This window comes from Uranotaenia lowii, chromosome 3, assembly GCF_029784155.1.
Source record: "Uranotaenia lowii strain MFRU-FL chromosome 3, ASM2978415v1, whole genome shotgun sequence".
NCBI classification, from domain to species: domain Eukaryota; kingdom Metazoa; phylum Arthropoda; class Insecta; order Diptera; family Culicidae; genus Uranotaenia; species Uranotaenia lowii.
In genome coordinates, this window is record NC_073693.1 from 16,765,639 (window position 1) to 16,786,945 (window position 21,307).

General features: G+C 27.0%; 1 protein-coding gene across 9 annotated transcripts in view; it reads left to right on the forward strand.

Moving 5' to 3' along the window:
• LOC129757875 (potassium voltage-gated channel subfamily H member 7-like) overlaps positions 1–21,307 on the forward strand; it is a 505,815-nt gene that overhangs the window by 180,148 nt on the left and 304,360 nt on the right. For 8 of the 9 annotated variants that reach the window (XM_055755232.1, XM_055755237.1, XM_055755234.1 and 5 more), the window contains 2 exons: positions 958–1,115; positions 8,378–8,446. In XM_055755232.1, the coding sequence (XP_055611207.1) occupies positions 958–1,115; positions 8,378–8,446 (227 nt within the window). Of the gene's footprint in view, positions 1–957; positions 1,116–8,377; positions 8,447–9,166; positions 9,188–21,307 lie in introns of all 9 variants that reach the window. The other variant, XM_055755238.1, reaches the window with a different exon arrangement.

Sequence of the window (21,307 nt, forward strand, 5' to 3'; positions counted from 1 at the left end):
GACAGAGAAAGAGACCGGAAGTTGCCCAAACACACATGGCTAATGAACGACGACTAGAACTTGACGCTAGAGAATCCGGAAAAGGTGTTTCTGTCTTACGGCTATGGCGGTAGTCATTATTGCATTCCAACGAAAAGACAGTAAGCTAATCAATGGAATTCACATTCGTATGCTGGGGCAAAGTAATACCTACTAATGTATGAAGGTGCATCCGAGACCTTGAGGAAAATTGTAATGTCAGGAGCAATGTCATCCATTTCTTAATGAGAATATAATGTTTGGAATCAAACCTTTTCCTTTTTTCACCATAACATTGAATTACCATCAAATGTTTGAAACTGAAAACAGTTTCGGTTCGGTGCTTATTTGTTTTAATTGATTTGAACTGTAATTAAATAAATTCACAATCGGCATGCCAAAGGTAGTGTATTGGAATTCTATATTTTACGTCTCTGGAATGTTTCTTTCAGCACCGTTTGGACTCGCGATTGCAATTAATTAAATTTATTGCAACTAATTACGCACCAGACCTTGATCCCTAGAGCACTCCTTCCTGTTTTCGACCCCCTGCTACCTACTTACAAAAAGCTTCGATCGATGTATCATTTCCGTTTGCGTTGTCTACTTGCTTTATGTTTTGAGTTCAATTTCTTCTTCTAGGTTTAGTCGGTAGATCCATGTTGTAGAAAAACTGTAAACATTTCCATGATCTACTTGAGAATGGAGACCTGAACCTCCGGTGTAATTGTTAATGTAAATCTGTCAAATTTCTACCTCTCTATCTCTAACTGTCTCGTTTTGTCTCTGGATCCTAAAAAAAATAAGCAAAAATAGGACCTGCTAGCTCATAGCAGCATTCCTGCTCCCAAAAACCAGAGGAAATCATAATCAATCAAAACTAAAATTCATTCTGTTTGGTTTTCCTTGTTGCTGCTGCTGATTCCCTCCCAAAAAAAGGACCCAGGGGCCACACTGTGCGACAGTATTTCCCGTACGTTTCGTCCGAGAGCGACCTCCAGCGCTACAAAGCAGTGCCATTTAAGCCGAATGCGGTTCACGAGCCGCGAACCAGTTCATCACTTTCCAATGTGCCTTCAGACTCTACTAAAACTAAGGTGGGTGGACGTGTGTGTGTGGGTGTTTTTCTGAGAGAAATATTACCCAATTATAATTAATTTTTGGGATATCTTCGTTAGACGAAACAATTTTGAGTCACTCAACTCAAGAATAGGTCATCTACTCTAAAATTGAAAAATATACCTAAACATAACTCAAATATTCATTTTTGAGTTATGTTCTCTACTATTTGGCAAATTTTGCCTTTTGTCAAATTTTGGTCTCATTTTTGTCAATTTTGTCATTTTTGTCATTTTTGTCATTTTTGTCATTTTTCTCATTTTTGTCATTTTTGTCATTTTTGTCATTTTTGTCATTTTTGTCATTTTTGTCATTTTTGTCATTTTTGTCATTTTTGTCATTTTTGTCATTTTTGTCATTTTTGTCATTTTTGTAATTTTTGTCATTTTTGTCATTTTTGTCATTTTTGTCATTTTTGTCATTTTTGTCATTTTTGTCATTTTTGTCATTTTTGTCATTTTTGTCATTTTTGTCATTTTTGTCATTTTTGTCATTCTTGTCATTTTTGTCATTTTTGTCATTTTTGTCATTTTTGTCATTTTTGTCATTTTTGTCATTTTTGTCATTTTTGTCATTTTTGTCATTTTTGTCATTTTTGTCATTTTTGTCATTTTTGTCATTTTTGTCATTTTTGTCATTTTTGTCATTTTTGTCATTTTTGTCATTTTTGTCATTTTTGTCATTTTTGTCATTTTTGTCATTTTTGTCATTTTTGTCATTTTTGTCATTTTTGTCATTTTTGTCATTTTTGTCACTTTTTGTCATTTTTGTCATTTTTGTCATTTTTGTAATTTTTGTCATTTTTGTCATTTTTGTCATTTTTGTCATTTTTGTCATTTTTGTCATTTTTGTCATTTTTGTCATTTTTGTCATTTTTGTCATTTTTGTCATTTTTGTCATTTTTGTCATTTTTGTCATTTTTGTCATTTTTGTCATTTCTGTCATTTTTGTCATTTTTGTCATTTTTGTCATTTTTGTCATTTTTGTCATTTTTGTCATTTTTGTCATTTTTGTCATTTTTGTCATTTTTGTCATTTTTGTCATTTTTGTCATTTTTGTCATTTTTGTCATTTTTGTCATTTTTGTCATTTTTGTCATTTTTGTCATTTTTGTCATTTTTGTCATTTTTGTCATTTTTGTCATTTTTGTCATTTTTGTCATTTTTGTCATTTTTGTCATTTTTGTCATTTTTGTCATTTTTGTCATTTTTGTCATTTTTGTCATTTTTGTCATTTTTGTCATTTTTGTCATTTTTATCATTTTTGTCATTTTTGTCATTTTTGTCATTTTTGTCATTTTTGTCATTTTTGTCATTTTTGTCATTTTTGTCATTTTTGTCATTTTTGTCATTTTTGTCATTTTTGTCATTTTTGTCATTTTTGTCATTTTTGTCATTTTTGTCATTTTTGTCATTTTTGTCATTTTTGTCATTTTTGTCATTTTTGTCATTTTTGTCATTTTTGTCATTTTTGTCATTTTTGGCATTTTTGTCATTTTTGTCATTTTTGTCATTTTTGTCATTTTTGTCATTTTTGTCATTTTTGTCATTTTTGTCATTTTTGTCATTTTTGTCATTTTTGTCATTTTTGTCATTTTTGTCATTTTTGTCATTTTTGTCATTTTTGTCATTTTTGTCATTTTTGTCATTTTTGTCATTTTTGTCATTTTTGTCATTTTTGTCATTTTTGTCATTTTTGTCATTTTTGTCATTTTTGTCATTTTTGTCATTTTTGTCATTTTTGTCATTTTTGTCATTTTTGTCATTTTTGTCATTTTTGTCATTTTTGTCATTTTTGTAATTTTTGTCATTTTTGTCATTTTTGTCATTTTTGTCATTTTTGTCATTTTTGTCATTTTTGTCATTTTTGTCATTTTTGTCATTTTTGTCATTTTTGTCATTTTTGTCATTTTTGTCATTTTTGTCATTTTTGTCATTTTTGTCATTTTTGTCATTTTTGTCATTTTTGTCATTTTTGTCATTTTTGTCATTTTTGTCATTTTTGTCATTTTTGTCATTTTTGTCATTTTTGTCATTTTTGTCATTTTTGGCATTTTTGGCATTTTTGGCATTTTTGTCATTTTTGTCATTTTTGTCATTTTTGTCATTTTTGTCATTTTTGTCATTTTTGTCATTTTTGTCATTTTTGTCATTTTTGTCATTTTTGTCATTTTTGTCATTTTTGTCATTTTTGTCATTTTTGTCATTTTTGTCATTTTTGTCATTTTTGTCATTTTTGTCATTTTTGGCATTTTTGGCATTTTTGTCATTTTTGTCATTTTTGTCATTTTTGTCATTTTTGTCATTTTTGTCATTTTTGTCATTTTTGTCATTTTTGTCATTTTTGTCATTTTTGTCATTTTTGTCATTTTTGTCATTTTTGTCATTTTTGTCATTTTTGTCATTTTTGTCATTTTTGTCATTTTTGTCATTTTTGTCATTTTTGTCATTTTTGTCATTTTTGTCATTTTTGTCATTTTTGTCATTTTTGTCATTTTTGTCATTTTTGTCATTTTTGTCATTTTTGTCATTTTTGTCATTTTTGTCATTTTTGTCATTTTTGTCATTTTTGTCATTTTTGTCATTTTTGTCATTTTTGGCATTTTTGTCATTTTTGTCATTTTTGTCATTTTTGTCATTTTTGTCATTTTTGTCATTTTTGTCATTTTTGTCATTTTTGTCATTTTTGTCATTTTTGTCATTTTTGTCATTTTTGTCATTTTTGTCATTTTTGTCATTTTTGTCATTTTTGTCATTTTTGTCATTTTTGTCATTTTTGTCATTTTTGTCATTTTTGTCATTTTTGTCATTTTTGTCATTTTTGTCATTTTTGTCATTTTTGTCATTTTTGTCATTTTTGTCATTTTTGTCATTTTTGTCATTTTTGTCATTTTTGTCATTTTTGTCATTTTTGTCATTTTTGTCATTTTTGTCATTTTTGTCATTTTTGTCATTTTTGTCATTTTTGTCATTTTTGTCATTTTTGTCATTTTTGTCATTTTAGTCATTTTTGTCATTTTTGTTATTTTTGTCATTTTTGTCATTTTTGTCATTTTTGTCATTTTTGTCATTTTTGTCATTTTTGTCATTTTTGTCATTTGTGTCATTTTTGTCATTTTTGTCATTTTTGTCATTTTTGTCATTTTTGTCATTTTTGTCATTTTTGTCATTTTTGTCATTTTTGTCATTTTTGTCATTTTTGTCATTTTTGTCATTTTTGTCATTTTTGTCATATTTGTCATATTTGTCATTTTTGTCATTTTTTTCATTTTTGTCATTTTTGTCATTTTTGTCATTTTTGTCATTTTTGTCATTTTTGTCATTTTTGTCATTTTTATCATTTTTGTCATTTTTATCATTTTTGTCATTTTTGTCATTTTTGTCATTTTTGTCATTTTTGTCATTTTTGTCATTTTTGTCATTTTTGTCATTTTTGTCATTTTTGTCATTTTTGTCATTTTTGTCATTTTTGTCATTTTTGTCATTTTTGTCATTTTTGTCATTTTTGTCATTTTTGTCATTTTTGTCATTTTTGTCATTTTTGTCATTTTTGTCATTTTTGTCATTTTTGTCATTTTTGTCATTTTTGTCATTTTTGTCATTTTTGTCATTTTTGTCATTTTTGTCATTTTTGTCATTTTTGTCATTTTTGTCATTTTTGTAATTTTTGTAATTTTTGTCATTTTTGTCATTTTCGTCATTTTTGTCATTTTTGTAATTTTTGTAATTTTTGTAATTTTTGTCATTTTTGTCATTTTCGTCATTTTTGTCATTTTTGTAATTTTTGTAATTTTTGTAATTTTTGTAATTTTTTTAATTTTTGTTATTTTTGTTATTTTTGTTATTTTTGTAATTTTTGTAATTTTTGTAATTTTTGTAATTTTTGTAATTTTTGTAATTTTTGTAATTTTTGTAATTTTTGTCATTTTTGTAATTTTTGTAATTTTTGTAATTTTTGTAATTTTTGTAATTTTTGTAATTTTTGTAATTTTTGTAATTTTTGTTATTTTTTGTAACTTTTGTAATTTTTGTAATTTTTGTAGTTTTTGTAATTTTTGTAATTTTTGTAATTTTTGTAATTTTTGTAATTTTTGTCATTTTTGTAATTTTTGTAATTTTTGTAATTTTTGTAATTTTTGTAATTTTGGTAATTTTTGTAATTTTTGTAATTTTTGTAATTTTTGTAATTTTTGTAAATTTTGTAATTTTTGTAATTTTTGTAATTTTTGTAATTTTCATAATTTATGTCATTTTTGTCATTTTTGTAATTTTTGTAATTTTTGTAATTTTTGTAATTTTTGTAATTTTTGTAATTTTTGTAATTTTTGTAATTTTTGTAATTTTTGTAATTTTTGTAATTTTTGTAATTTTTGTAATTTTTGTAATTTTTGTAATTTTTGTAATTTTTGTAATTTTTGTAATTTTTGTAATTTTTGTAATTTTTGTAATTTTTGTCATTTTTGTAATTTTTGTAATTTTTGTAATTTTTGTAATTTTTTTAATTTTTGTAATTTTTGTAATTTTTGTTATTTTTGTAATTTTTGTAATTTTTGTAATTTTTGTAATTTTTGTAATTTTTGTAATTTTTGTAATTTTTGTCATTTTTGTAATTTTTGTTATTTTTGCAATTTTTGTATTTTTTGTAATTTTTGTAATTTTTGTAATTTTTGTAATTTTTGTAATTTTTGTAATTTTTGTAATTTCTGTAATTTTTGTAATTTTTTAATTTTTGTCATTTTTGTAATTTTTGTAATTTTTGTAATTTTTGTAATTTTTGTAATTATTGTAATTATTGTAATTTTTGTAATTTTTGTAATTTTTGTAATTTTTGTAATTTTTGTAATTTTTGTCATTTTTGTAATTTTTGTAATTTTTGTAATTTTTGTAATTTTTGTCATTTTTGTAATTTTCATAATTTTTGTCATTTTTGTCATTTTTGTAATTTTTGTTATTTTTGTCATTTTTGTCATTTTTGTCATTTTTGTCATTGTTGTCATTCTTGTAATTTTTGTCATTTTTTGTAATTTTTGTAATTTTTGTAATTTTTGTAATTTTTGTAATTTTTGTAATTTTTGTAATTTTTGTAATTTTTGTAGTTTTTGTAATTTTTGTCATTTTTGAAATTTTTTATAATTTTTGCAATTTTTGTATTTTTTGTATTTTTTGTAATTTTTGTAGTTTTTGTATTTTTTGTAATTTTTGTAATTTTTGTAATTTTTGTAATTTTTGTAATTTTTGTAATTTTTGTAATTTTTGTAATTTGTGTAATTTTTGTAATTCTTGTAATTTTTGTAATTTTTGTAATTTTTGTAATTTTTGTAATTTTTGTAATTTTTGTGGTTTTTGTAATTTTTGTAATTTTCGAAATTTTTGTAATTTTTGTCATTTTTGTAATTTTTGTAATTTTTGTCATTTTTGCCATTTTTTGTCATTTTTGTCATTTTTGTCATTTTTGTCATTTTTGTCATTTTTGTTATTTTTGTAATTTTTATAATTTTTATAATTTTTGTCATTTTTGTCATTTTTGTAATTTTTGTAATTTTTGTCATTTTTGTAATTTTTGTAATTTTTGTAATTTTTGTAATTTTTGTAATTTTTGTTATTTTTGTAATTTTTGTAATTTGTGTTATTTTTGTCATTTTTGTCATTTTTGAAGATTTTGTAATTTTTGCAATTTTTGTAATTTTTGTAATTTTTGTAATTTTTATAATTTTTGTAATTTTTGTAATTTTTGTAATTTTTGTAATTTTTGTAATTTTTGTCATTTTTGTCATTTTTGTAATTTTTGTAATTTTTGTAATCTTTGTAATTTTTGTAATTTTTGTTATTTTTGTAATTTTGGTATTTTTTGTAATTTTTGTAATTTTTGTAATTTTTGTAATTTTTTAATTTTTGTAATTTTTGTAATTTTTGTAATTTTTGTAATTTTTGTAATTTTTGTAATTTTTGTAATTTTTGTAATTTTTGTAATTTTTGTAATTTTTGTAATTTTTGTAATTTTTGTAATTTTTGTAATTTTTGTAATTTTTGTAATTTTTGTAATTTTTGTAATTTTCGTAATTTTTGTAATTTTTGTCATTTTTGTAATTTTTGTCATTTTTGTAATTTTTGTAATTTTTGTAATTTTTGTAATTTTTGTAATTTTTGTAATTTTGGTAATTTTTGTAATTTTTGTAATTTTTGTAATTTTTGTAATTTTTGTAATTTTTGTAATTTTTGTAATTTTTGTAATTTTTGTAATTTTTGTAATTTTTGTAATTTTTGTAATTTTTGTAATTTTTGTAATTTTTGTAATTTTTGTAATTTTTGTAATTTTTGTAATTTTTGTAATTTTTGTAATTTTTGTAATTTTTGTAATTTTTGTAATTTTTGTAATTTTTGTAATTTTTGTAATTTTTGTAATTTTTGTAAATTTTGTAATTTTTGTTATTTTTGTAATTTTTGTAATTTTTGTAATTCTTGTATTTTATGTAATTTTTGTAATTTTTGTAATTTTTGTCATTTTTGTCATTTTCTAAATTTTTGTTATTTTTGTAATTTTTGTATTTTTTGTCATTTTTGAAATTTTTGTAATTTTTGTAATATTTGTCATTTTTGTAATTTTTGTCATTTTTGTCATTTTTGTCATTTTTGCCATTTTTGTCATTTTTGTCATTTTTGTCATTTTTCTACTGTCTGATTTTGTTTTATCTTCATTGTTTTTTACTTATATATAGTTGTTTTATTTCATTTAAGGTTTTTTTTTAGGTTTGGGGTTTTATTCATTTTTTTTTCCTTTTTTTAAACTTTTTTTTTATTTTTGAGTTAGTCTCTGCTTTGTCTTCGGATTTTCTCTGCCGTCGGATTTTCTTTATTTTCGTGTTTCTATTTTAACATATTTGTTTTTCTTGTTGCAGCATTTGTCTTTCTTCAAGTTTCGACTTTTTTGAGACATTCTGTATTATTTCTGTTCTATTTTTTTTATCTGGGTTGCAATTTTTCATTTATGTTTTGGTTTTATTTGATTTTTTAAATTTTCGTGTCTGTTCTGTATCACTGTTGTCCCATTTTGTCCATTTTTTTTTTATTTTTATCAATATTTTGTATTATTTTGCTGAAAAATGCTTGTGGATTCTGACTTATCTCTGTCCAATTTAATCTCTTATATTGATCATAGTGACAAAATTCAAATGAAGTTATCATGAAAATGAGAATAAGTTTTAAAGGATTACTGATACGAATTCCATCTTCTTTCTTCCACAGGATAACGGATCAGCGAAATTCTTTCAGGGAACAAGACAAACAATAAATATGGGTGAAAAAGTAGCACAGGTGAGTTTCTTCTGATTTTGAATCAACTTTCATATGTATAAATTCTGATAGGGTAGAGATTCCGAGTTCACCTCGAGATTAATCACAAACCAAACTAGTACAACCTGATTGCTCATTCGCATCTGAATCACATGGTTTTTTGCAAAATTATTTTTTACGTTCAACCGAATCCGAGTTTCGTTTAGAAATTCAAAAAAAAACCCTGGAACCCCTGGAGTGCCCAAAATTACACCGCTCGATACCCCTTCAATTGTAAATGAATGTGAATGCGAGAATGCTGTATATTATCGAACATGTATCATCGCCCGGCGCCATTTGTAAATGAAACATTCCCCAAACCATTCAGCGATCCAGTTATTCGATAGATAAAGATCGGGCAACAACATTCCCCCTTCATCCCCAAATAGAGTCATCGGACGGAAAAATAGCTACCAAACACCAAAACCACCACCTTCCTGCTCTCTGCAACGGGCAGCAAGAAAAAAAAATTGAACCAAACGTTTCAAAGTAGGAATATGTATGACAACAACAATATAAATTCCATACACCCCCCAGGGCCATTTCTAGAGGGCTCATGGAAAAAACCCCGTCCAGTAGTTGATCTGTGCTTCATCTAGAAATCCACCACCAAAATCAAATCGACCCAACCCCAAAAAAGCAGTAGTGGAAACCTTTAAGATCTTAAAACGATGTTTTACAATGTTTTAAAATGTTTTATAGGTTGCCGGTTTCAATAAGCTGGTAAGTACTGAGACTTTATACGAATACGAATCGAGGGAATGTGTTGATAGAATTTGGGTGATGATTGCTCGTTTCGATAAGGAAGATCTTCTTTTCGAATCTACTTGAGAAAAAATTGACTCAAAATTTTTTACGCAATTTCTAAATCATTACCTTTTTATCCATCAAGAATCTTCTATTTTGATTAATTAGTCTATAAGCCACGGCATAACAGATGGTTTGACACAAACTACTGTCTAAGTCGAATTAGTATGAAAGAACATCACTTAACTAGTACTGGATTCCGAAATTTTTACCATCTGTTATTTTATTGACATTTCTATTTAATATCCCGTTCTAAAAACAACACTGGCAACAAGGGTGGAACAACATGTCAATTCAGCCATAAATATAGTTGTCTGATAGTAACCCATAAAATCAGTTGAATCAGGCTGAAGGTTAAGTTTGAATCGAAAAATGACAAACATAACAAAAATGACAAAAATGACAATAATGACAAAAATGACAAAAATGACAAAAATGACAAAAATGACAAAAATGACAAAAATGACAAAAATGACAAAAATGACAAAAATGACAAAAATGACAAAAATGACAAAAATGACAAAAATGACAAAAATGACAAAAATGACAAAAATGACAAAAATGACAAAAATGACAAAAATGACAAAAATGACAAAAATGACAAAAATGACAAAAATGACAAAAATGACAAAAATGAAAAAAATGACAAAAATGACAAAAATGACAAAAATGACAAAAATGACAAAAATGACAAAAATGACAAAAATGACAAAAATGACAAAAATGACAAAAATGACAAAAATTATTAAAATGACAAAAATGACAAAAATTTCAAAAATAATTTGTTTATTTTTCTCAAACAGTTGTTCAAAATTCTGATATTCAATTTTCAGTGAGAAATAATAAAATCGTGTCCAGTGTTAGAAAGATTCTTTTGATTATAATTTTCCAGAGTGGGTGTAGCATAGAAAAAATATAAATCTTTTACTACTTTGAGGCTCTCCGTGTGGCAGCTTGCCGGTCTTTTTTTTGTTGCAGGAAACAAAACGTGAGTCCTGATGGTAGTTTTTTTTTTAGTTTTGGCATTCCACGGAGCCGACGTGCTCGATTTTGTTTGACGAGCTTCGAAGTGATTTTCTCTAAGCTATTTAAATTATTTAAAATTTGACCAGGATTAACCATCAGAGAAAATGGACTTTCCTCAAAAAGGAATGGATCTCAGAAAAGTGGCATCACACTTTCGAAACTTAGGGAAAAATTGTGCTAACATATCCTTAAGGAGGATAAAATTGAAGGAACTTTTGAAATAAATCATTTTGTTTCTTTCGAGAATTTCACTCACAGAAATTTTCCGAAACAAATTTCAAAAACTTTAGAATTTAATACAGCTTTCATTTTTCAGCAGAGCAATAAATTAACGTGATAAGAAACTTTAACTCAAATTAAAGGACAGTATTTCTTGAGAATTTGCCCATCGAAAACAGAAACAACTTTCCGTAGGGAAAGTAGAAAATTCTAACAAAAAGTTTTCCATGTTTTCCGCGAGCCAAACTTTGATGAAAAAAGGGTAACTTTCCATAATATGTACGAAGGTAGTTCGTTCGCCAAGTGGTAACATTTCCTCAAATCTTTTTTTTTTTGGAACTTCCTACAAATCGAGCTGCTTTTTCGAAGCGCCAATGCAGATGCTGCCTGCCTGTATTGTGCATAAGATCCCGACAAAACAAGGCACAAGCTTGCCAGGAAAAGCCACCCACAAAAACAACAAAATAAATGGAAGCTTCCCAAAATAAGGAGAGAAGGAAAGAAAAAAACATAAAACCCAACTTGTCGGCAACATGGAAAAACGGGGGGAACAACTTTACCCGTTTGCATTTTACTGACCTAGAGCTCCCGAAAATGCACTATTAATAGTTTCGGTTGAATTATACATTTAAGTCCTGGAGCCACTGGCCGAGTTACTACTTTGCTAGTCGAATGGGTTCTGTATTTCTAGGGGTACATATACAAATGGTGCTGATAGTAATAAGTTTAACGCTCGTGTCCTGGAAAAGGACAACGGAAATGGGTACCCGCTTTAACAAATCGTTTACGATAAATATAAATTTTTGTGCTCACAGCTGTTCGAGGGTGTTTCGGGAGACAAAAACTTGTGATAAAATGGTTGTGGTTAACTGTCTTACTTTATGGCTACAAGGTTACTTAAATCTCTACTGATTGGAGAAAGATGTTGGCAAAAATTTGACATACACTGCCGGCCAAAAGTTTGGGATCACCCACTAAAAAACATGCAAATTTTGATCGTTCATATCTCAGCCGTCTCAGGACATATTGCAAATCTTCTGATCTCATTTGAAAGATAATGAGCAATAGCTATCTCGGAGGTATTTTGCCCAAAAATAATGTTTTAGTTTTGAACTTAAAACTTAACCTAAAGTTATAACATTTTCAAAAAATCGCACTCAATATTCAAAGCCGATCATCTCGGGATAGGGTGGACCAAATCTCAAAATTTGTGTTGCATTAGAATTCCTGTTCTCTACTTCTCAAAACACAATCAAAAAATTTTGAGAAAAAATTCAAGAATGTATTTTTAATTAACAAAATAGACACTTGAGTTATCGTCCAAAAGTTTGGGATCACCTCTTTGTATGGTGAGTTTGGGATCATTCTTATAAAAACATGCAAATTTATTTTATTCATATCTTTCTCATATAACATCGTATTGCAGATCTGAAGGGTTCATTTGGAAGCTAAGGAATTGTTGTTTTTTAATAAATTCATTCAAAAATTATATTTTGAAGTGATAACCATAAAAAAATCACCTGAAATTAATAGTTTTTTTGAAAGTTCCCAGATTTTTTTATAGTTCTCACCTTAAAATATAATTTTTGAATGAATTTATTAAAAAACAACAATTCCTTAGCTTTCAAATGAACCCTTCAGATCTGCAATACGATGTTATATGAGAAAGATATGAATAAAATAAATTTGCATGTTTTTATAAGAATGATCCCAAACTCACCATACAAAGAGGTGATCCCAAACTTTTGGACGATAACTCAAGTGTCTATTTTGTTAATTAAAAATACATTCTTGAATTTTTTCTCAAAATTTTTTGATTGTGTTTTGAGAAGTAGAGAACAGGAATTCTAATGCAACACAAATTTTGAGATTTGGTCCACCCTATCCCGAGATGATCGGCTTTGAATATTGAGTGCGATTTTTTGAAAATGTTATAACTTTAGGTTAAGTTTTAAGTTCAAAACTAAAACATTATTTTTGGGCAAAATACCTCCGAGATAGTTATTGCTCATTATCTTTCAAATGAGATCAGAAGATTTGCAATATGTCCTGAGACGGCTGAGATATGAACGATCAAAATTTGCATGTTTTTTAGTGGGTGATCCCAAACTTTTGGCCGGCAGTGTAGCTTTTGGTGATAGTTGTTCTCGCTCATGTTCTTTTGAAAAAAAAAAAAATCAAAACAATAAGTTGAAACATAAAATTTCCAGGTAACTGAAAGCAAAGCAACAATTTTATTTGTAAATGGTTTTATTGAAAATTGCAGGGTTTTACAGGCTTTACTCGATTTACTCGACTTTGCTCGAGTTTGCAAAAACCTTAAATTCAAATGAAATCCAAATATTTAGTCTCTCATTTTTCATCATTTTGAAGTTATCTTTTCTCATGCATGATGAATTGTTCTTTTTTCAAGCATTTTTTTTAATCACAAAGACCAAATAAAAAAAACTTAAGATTATTACAGCGTTCTAATTGGAAAATTTTATGAATTTTTAAGAAATTTTTCTTTTTAACTAAGATAAAAAGGTTTTTCAAATTTTGTCCTGGGTATTTGATTTAGAAATCTTCTTTTAAAAACATAATCAAGCAGGAGCTTCTTTAAATGTATCAAAAAGAATATTGTCTACACATTTTGATTCCGAAAATTTCTTGTAGTTTCTCTAAAAATTTTATGCAAATTTCAATCAATATTTGATTCTCACCAATTTATTTTATTGTTAGGTAATCTGATTTTCGTCAAAAACTCCGAGAAAAACTTCTAGAAGTTAACTATTCTGTCTTATGGGAACTGAAATAGCTGAAACCTCCTTTTATTTTTTAATTTTTTTCATAGTCCTATCCAATTTGTCATGTCAATGTATTTCAATCTTACAAAAAATTATTTGAGAAGGTGATTAGACTGCTGGAGATTATATGTTCTTGTCTTTTTTTTCGATGATTTCCATTCAACAATTTATTACTCACTCGATCTAGATTCTCTGAAATTTCTTATATAGGCTCTTGCTCAGAAACTTATCAGAATTCTAAATAAATGATCTCAAGCATCATAACTTATCTATTCATTCATAAATTAAGTTATTCGTTTCTATCAAGTCTTATGTTTTTTTGTCTCATTTTTGTTTCATTGCTGTCTCATTTTTGTCTCATAATTGGTAGATTTTTATCTGATTTTTTCTCATTTCTGTTTTAATTTGTAACATTGCTATTTTATTGTTATGTCATTCTTGAGCAAGTTTGTCTGTTATTTTTTGGTATTTTGAGTCACATTTTTCTCAAGTTGTTCTTATTTTTTGATTGACATTTTCACATTTTTGTATCGAGTTTTTCTCATTTGTGTCACCTTTATGTAACATTGAAGCCTCATTTCTGTCTAGTTTTTGTTTTATTTTTATTTGGATCTTGTCTCATTTTTTCTCATGATCGTTCAAATTTTTCCCATTTTGATCTCATTTTTGTTCATTTTTGTTTTATTAGGGTCTTATTTTGTCTGATTCTGTCTTAATTTAGTCTCATTTCTTGATTATTTGTATTTCATGTCATGTTTTTTTTACTCTCTCATTTTTTGTCTAGTTTTTTCATTGTTTGCCTCTTATTTTTGATTCAACAAAACATTTGAGCTTGTGGTAGATTGAAAATTAAAGAAGTTTTTACTGCCTCATAACTTATCCTGGAATCAATTATCTATCAAAATTACGTTAACGTTACGCTATGTTACGAAATCAAGAAAACAACGATATTTTTATCGTTAACAAGTATTTTCATAAAAATTATATGAAAAGGGATTTTAAAAAGCCAAAATTGCTATTGATAAAAAAATAGAAACGAATTGAGACATACAATGAGCAGTAATATGGTACGAAATTGGGCTGAAAGCAAACAACAACAAGGTCAAATGTTTGGTTGAATCAAAGTAAGCTACAAATGAAAACAGTGAAAAAATAAACAAAAATGAGAGAGAAAAAAAAAACAACATGAGCCGAAAAGAGACACAAATAAGCATAAAATGAAACTACATTAAGACAGAATCAGACAAAATGACACCTTAATAAAACAAAATGGGACAAAATGTAGCAAAAAAGATACACAAATAATACAAAATTGAGATAAAAAGAGACAAAATTTTAATCAATCATAATAAAAAATGAGAGTAGATCCGAACAAAAATTAGACAAAATCTAGACAGAATTGAACAGAATTGAGACAAAATCAGACTGAACTAGACCTTAATAAGAAAAAATGGCACAAAAAATAAGCAAAAGGGAGACACAAATTATACAAAAATAAGATCAAAATGAGACATAAATTGAACGTTTTAAAAAAAGGATACAAAAATGAGCCAAAATGAGATCAATGAGATAGTGCGTTCTTGGTTTTTTTTCGATGATTTTAATCTAGATTCTCTGAAAAACTATATTTGTATATAGCATCTAGCTCAGAAACTGATCACAATTCTATTTTAACGGTTTTAAGCATCACAACTTATCTATTTATTCATAAAATCAGTTTATCGATTCTTTCAAGTCTCATAGCAATCGTTTTGCTTAAATATAAAGTTCTATTGCCTCATAATTTAACCTGTAATCAACTAACGTAACGGAAACGCAAATCATGAATAAGATATGAAAAGAAATTTGAAAAAGCCACAATTGCAACTAAATTTTAAAAAAATAAAGGAAACAAACAAAAATAAAACAAATTGAGACAGGAAAAACCGAAACGAATTGAGACAAAAAATTAGCAGTAAATAGTGCAAAATTAGGCTAAAATCAATCTACAACAAGGTATAATGATTAGTTGAATCGAAAATAAGTTGCAAACAGTGAAAAAATTAGACAAAAATTAGAGAGGAAAGAAACAACATGAGACGAAAAGAGACACTAAAAAGCTTAAAATGAGACAAATTAAGACAAAATCAGACCAAATCAGACAAAATGTGACCTTAATAAGACAAAATGGGACAAAAATGGAGTGAAAAGGAGACAGAAATCATACAAAAATGAAATAAAAATGAGTCAAAACTTGAATAATCGTGAGAAAAAAGGAAAGATGATCCAAACAAAAATAAAACAAAAATAAGAAAAAAAACTAGACAGAAATGAAACAGAAACGAGGCTTAAATGATATATGAAGAAGAAAGAAGTGAGACACAATACTTAAATTTAAACGGAAAAAAATGAGCAAAAATTGAGAATAAATGTGAGTCAAAGGACAAAAACCAGATAAACTGAAACAAGAATGACAAATAAATAAATAACAAAGTAAGACAGAAATGAGAAAAAAGGGTAAAAATCAGCTAGTTCATGACGAAAATGAGACAGCAATGAAACGAAAATGAGAGGAAAATGGATACGAAAATGGGCCAAAATGAGATCAAAAGAATATTTTATGAAACAAACATGAGACAAAATTTATACAAAATAATACAAATATGAAAAAATAGACAAAAAATTACAAAATAAGAGATAATTTATACAAAAATGAGATTAAAATGGGACAAATTTTGAACGATCATGAGAAATAATAATAAAGGAACAAAAACAAAAAATGCGACCAAAACTAGGCAGGAATAAAACAGAAATGAGTCTGAAATGATATATGAAGAAGACAGAAATGAGAATAAAGCGATATAAAAATGAGACAAAAATGATACAAAAAAGACCTCAAGAATTGAATTTGAATGAATCAAAAAATTAGAAAAAATGTAATTTAAAAGAAAAAAAATCAGACAAATTGAAACAAGACTGACAAATAAATAAGAAAGAAATGTAACAATGTGAGACAGAAATAAGATAAAAATCGACCAATTCATGACAAAAATGAGACAGCAATGAAACGAAAATATAAGCAAGCAAGACTTGAGAAAAATTTGTTTTAAAAGACATGAAACAAATCAAACAAATAAAAACAAGAATGACAAATAAATAAGATAGAAATGTATCAAAGTGAGACAGAAATGAAAAAAAAAATTAAATAAAAATCAGGCAATTCATGACTAAGATTAGACAACAATATGAGATGAAAAGAAAGGAAAAAGGAAGTCAAAATGCCGTAATATGAACCAAAATTAGATCAAAACGAGTTGTTTAGGAAATAAACATGAGACAAATATGATACATAATTAGACATACATGAAAATTGGGACAAAATAGGACAGAAAGAAAAAAAAATGAGGCAATAAAATATACTAAATGAGACAAAAATGAGATCAAAATTATTCAAAATGTGGCCAAAATTAAATAAAAATGAGACATAATAAGACAAAAATCAGACAAAAATAAGACAAAAATAAGACAAAACGGATTAAAAACAAGACGAAAAGGATAAAAAATAAGACAGAGATAAAAATTAGACAACAAGTGACAAAAATTATACCAAAAATTAAAAAAAAGAGATGAATTAAACAAAAATAAAACATTATTGAGACGAACAAAAAATAAAAGTGATTCACAACTGAGACTATAACGACAAAAAACAGGAACGTCAAAAATAAGACAAATGATACAAAACTGAGGAAAAACAAGATAAAATGAGTCAAAAATATTTCTCCTAGATATAAAAATGAGTCAAAATAAAATCGATAAGAGTCACTTATGAAACAAACATGGGACAAAACTGATAAAAAATTAGACAAAAATGAGACTAAAACAGACAAAGTAAGACAGATGGAGAAAAAATGAGAAAAAATATGGGCAAAAATGAGATTAAAATATTTCGAAATGTGAAAAAAATTTAACAAAATTGAGACAAAATGGTACAAAAATTAAACAAGAAGGATAAAAAATGAGACAAGAAGAATAAAAATTAAATAAAATAAGACAAACAAAAAACAATAATTAAACAAAAAATTAAAAGAAAAATGCGACAAAAAACTAGCCAAATAAAACAAAAATAAGACACTATTGAGACGAACATAAGACAAATGGGATTCAAAACTGAGACCATAATCACAAAAAATAAAGAAAAATAAATGTTTAAAATGATACAAAACGATACAAAAATTAAACAAAAACTAGATAAAAATGAATCAAAAAGAGAGATAAAAATATTTAAAAATGAGCCAAACAAGATCAAAAAGAGTCAGGTATGAAACAAACAAGGGTTAAAACTGATTCAAAATAAGACAATTATAAAAAAAAATTAGACAAAAAAAAATAAAACAGAAAAAGAAATAAAATATACAAGTAAAAAATACAAAATGGGACAAAAATGAGATCGAAATAACTCAAAATGTGGAAAACTGAGACAAAAATGAGACAAAAACTAGACAAGAAGGATAAAAAATGAGGCAAAAAGAATAAAAAATAAGATAAAATAAAAGAAAATAGAGACAATAATTATACAAAAAATTATAAAAAACTTGGCAAATAAATCAAAAATAAGACACTATTGAGACGAAAATAAGACAAATGTGATTTAAAACTGAGACCATAATGACTAAAAAATTAAATAGGAATGTCAAAAATTAGACAAAATGATACAAAATGATACAAAATGATACAAAATGATACAAAATGATACAAAATGATACAAATATAAGACACAATAAACAAAAAGAAAAAAAAAAATCAAAAAATATTCATAATGGGACAAAAATGAGATCAAAATAATTCAAAATGAGGATAAATTAAACAAAACTGAGACAAAATGAGACTAAAAGGATAAAAAAATAGACAAGAAGGATAATAATAGAGTTAAAATAAGACAAACAAGAAACATCAATTATACAAAAAAAATTAGATTAAAATTAGGCAAATAAAACAAAAAGGAAACAAAAATAAGACAAAAGTGATTAAAAAATGAGACCACAATGATACAAAATGATAATAAATAGGAGGCAAAACAAGATAAAAATCAGTCAAAAATATGCCAATAATTAGACAAAAATAAAATAATCTTAAGGAAAAAATGACAAGACAGAATAAGACAAAAATGAAACAAAATTGAGAAAAAAAATAAACAAAAGTGAGACATGAATGACATAAATCTGATTCAAAATGAGAAAAAAATTAAATAAAATGAGACAAAGTCAGGCAAAATTTATATAGAATAAGGCAAAAAAATATACATAATAAGAAAAAACTGGAAAAAATTAAACAAGATTAGGAAAAATAAAAATAAATGGGAGGCAAAAAAAAGAAAACCTTCGATCAAAAATTAGACTGAAATGTAAATCGTTATAAAATGAAGAATAATAGATGAGAATAGTGGAGTTAGGTATACATTAAGAAATTGGATTTTTTCCGATGACGATTAATAATAAACCAAGACAGATGCTTGAATTCTTTAAATTTTCTATGGAATATCATAATATGGAAAAATATACAATGTCCTTTGAAACTGCCTTCCGGAATTTCATCGGAAAATTTTAAAGGGCGGTCGACAACTTTCGTGCAGAAATATTTTTGAGGCAACAAATTGTTCAAAACAGTCAATTCACCGAAACATTAACCGTAGATGACAAAAAAAATTGCCTAAAGGCAGAGTAGCTTCACTTTCGCAATAACAGAAAGAGTTTGACAGATAGAAACATATAGGTATCTTATTTCTTCTAAACACTCATTGGCTGTGCTGCAAATGTGACTGAATTTTAAGAATTTGCGTGATTTTTAGAGATCTATCCTGATAACTTGATAAGCCTTCGTTTTTGTTTTTTGCCAGATTTTTGAAAAAAACCCTGATTTTGCCTGATTTTCTAACTTTCACGGAAAATTGTATGTTTCAGTCAACAGAATAATGTACATTTTAACATTAATCCGTCCTAGACTGTCATTATGACACTATTGGAAGTTTGGTGGCTAGTTACTTTTTTTCAGACGCACCCAAATATTTAAAAAATCTTCTGGGATCGTCAATAAATTCATGAAACGCTCCTTGAAAGCTCTGAGTCCCCTTAGGGATCTAATGTGTTAATTAACACTTTTCGCTTTAAATCACTCAACCGTGCAAATTGAATAATTTTACAATTTGTACAAAATTTTAATTTTGTAAACCTTGTAACGTAACTCAAAAATGATACTGAGACACAGATTAGAATAAGACAAAACTGCTATTCAAGTCTGTCAAATTTAGACAAAAACAAAGTTTAAATTTAAACAATAAATGAAATACTATCGAACAAAAATTACACAAAAAGAGTCAAAAAACGAAAAAATGATAAGTCAATCTGAAAACGCAAATGAAGAAAACTCAGTCTCAGGCTTTCCGTGTCACACAGGAGGCGGTCCCTCTCGAATGGCAATTGTTTTGAAGGATTTTCAAGTTTAGGGTGCACATAAATCTTGCTCCAGTGCTTCCGCGATTCTTTTTTGGCAGTCGCCTAAGAATAGGCATAAGTACATTTCGGTTGACTGGCACGAAAAATGGCTGGTGACCGTCGCACAAGTAGGGCTATTTTGGGTAACGACCCCACCCACGCTCTTGAATCCTTCTAACATTTAGGGGTTGAAATGCGGTTTGGGTAAAAACTTGACGTGTTACTTCCGGGAAATCGATTAATTCCTGCGTTGTCGACCGGTTTTCCTAAACTGAAACGAGGAAAAAAATCACGCAAACTTCTCGACACAAAACAACAGGAAACGAAGCCAATTAAAGAATTTTCTGGGGCATTTTTTGGATCCGCAGCCCGAAAGGAAGTGCAGGTGACATTCCGACCAAGTTGAGCTAATTCCCATGTAATGGAAATTCAGATTAAGTAAGTTTAATTCTGGCTGGGTAAGCTTCGATTTAGTACAAAAAATGGAGAGAAAGTCCTTAAGTGAGTGTTGCTGCAATCATTCTTATGCTAAACAGGGCCACATGGTTCGGTGGCTTTCGTTGATTGATGTGCATAATTGGTTGGTCGCCTCAAGTAGTCTCCTGCTGCTGCTGCTTCTAGTTGATATCAGCGAAGTGGGGGGTCATTTTCCCTCAAACTAGAACGTGGTCCTTCTATGAGTGAATTCTAGAGCGAGGAACAGCTCCATCTTCCATTAAAGCTTACCGCGATTGTCCTTAGTTGATTTAGTAAAGGGTCGTAAATAAGACAAACTTGCTATCACACGGTCACTTGTTTTAATTAGGGATCAGGCTGAAATTCCACCGACTGACGCTAAGTGCAGCAGGGAATCAATTTATTAGTGATGCTAGTTTGTTGGCTTCTAGAACAACAATTATTTACCAACATCTGCGTCCAATTGAAAAATGAGGATACTTTGATGAGCCTTATTCTTTTTAGCTCGTGGACTAAGAAAATGTAGGTCATCAAGCTTAATCCTCTAGAACTCAACTTTGTTTTCGCTAAAAAGCTCACATAAGTCTGGTTTTATGAATACAAACAACTTTTATTTCGCGAAAAACTTTATCGTGGAAGGACACCTTTTATAACAATTTTTTTTTCGAAATTTTCATTACCATATTCAGGGTATCAATAACATAATTTTTGAAGCTTTTTGAGTTGTAGGGTAGCAGATTTTTTTTTGGATCGGGTGCATATTTTAGAACACCTTGCAACTATTTTCCAATATTAAACACATAAAGCAATCTAATTATAAAATTTTTGACAAACATAGTTGAAGCTCCTTCCTATCATTCTAATCGTATCTAACTTTGCATTGAAATAAGCTAATAAGGGATTGATAGTAGAAAATAAAGTTTATATATTTCACAGTTCAGCTGAATCAAGAATCATTGCAGGAGAAGGTCCCATTATTGGAGTCAACTTTCAGGGGGTTTTCTGCATAGCTGTGATGAATTCAACAACAACAAACATGTTCACAGCTATGATAATACACTCAAAAACTAGTTTGAAATCTC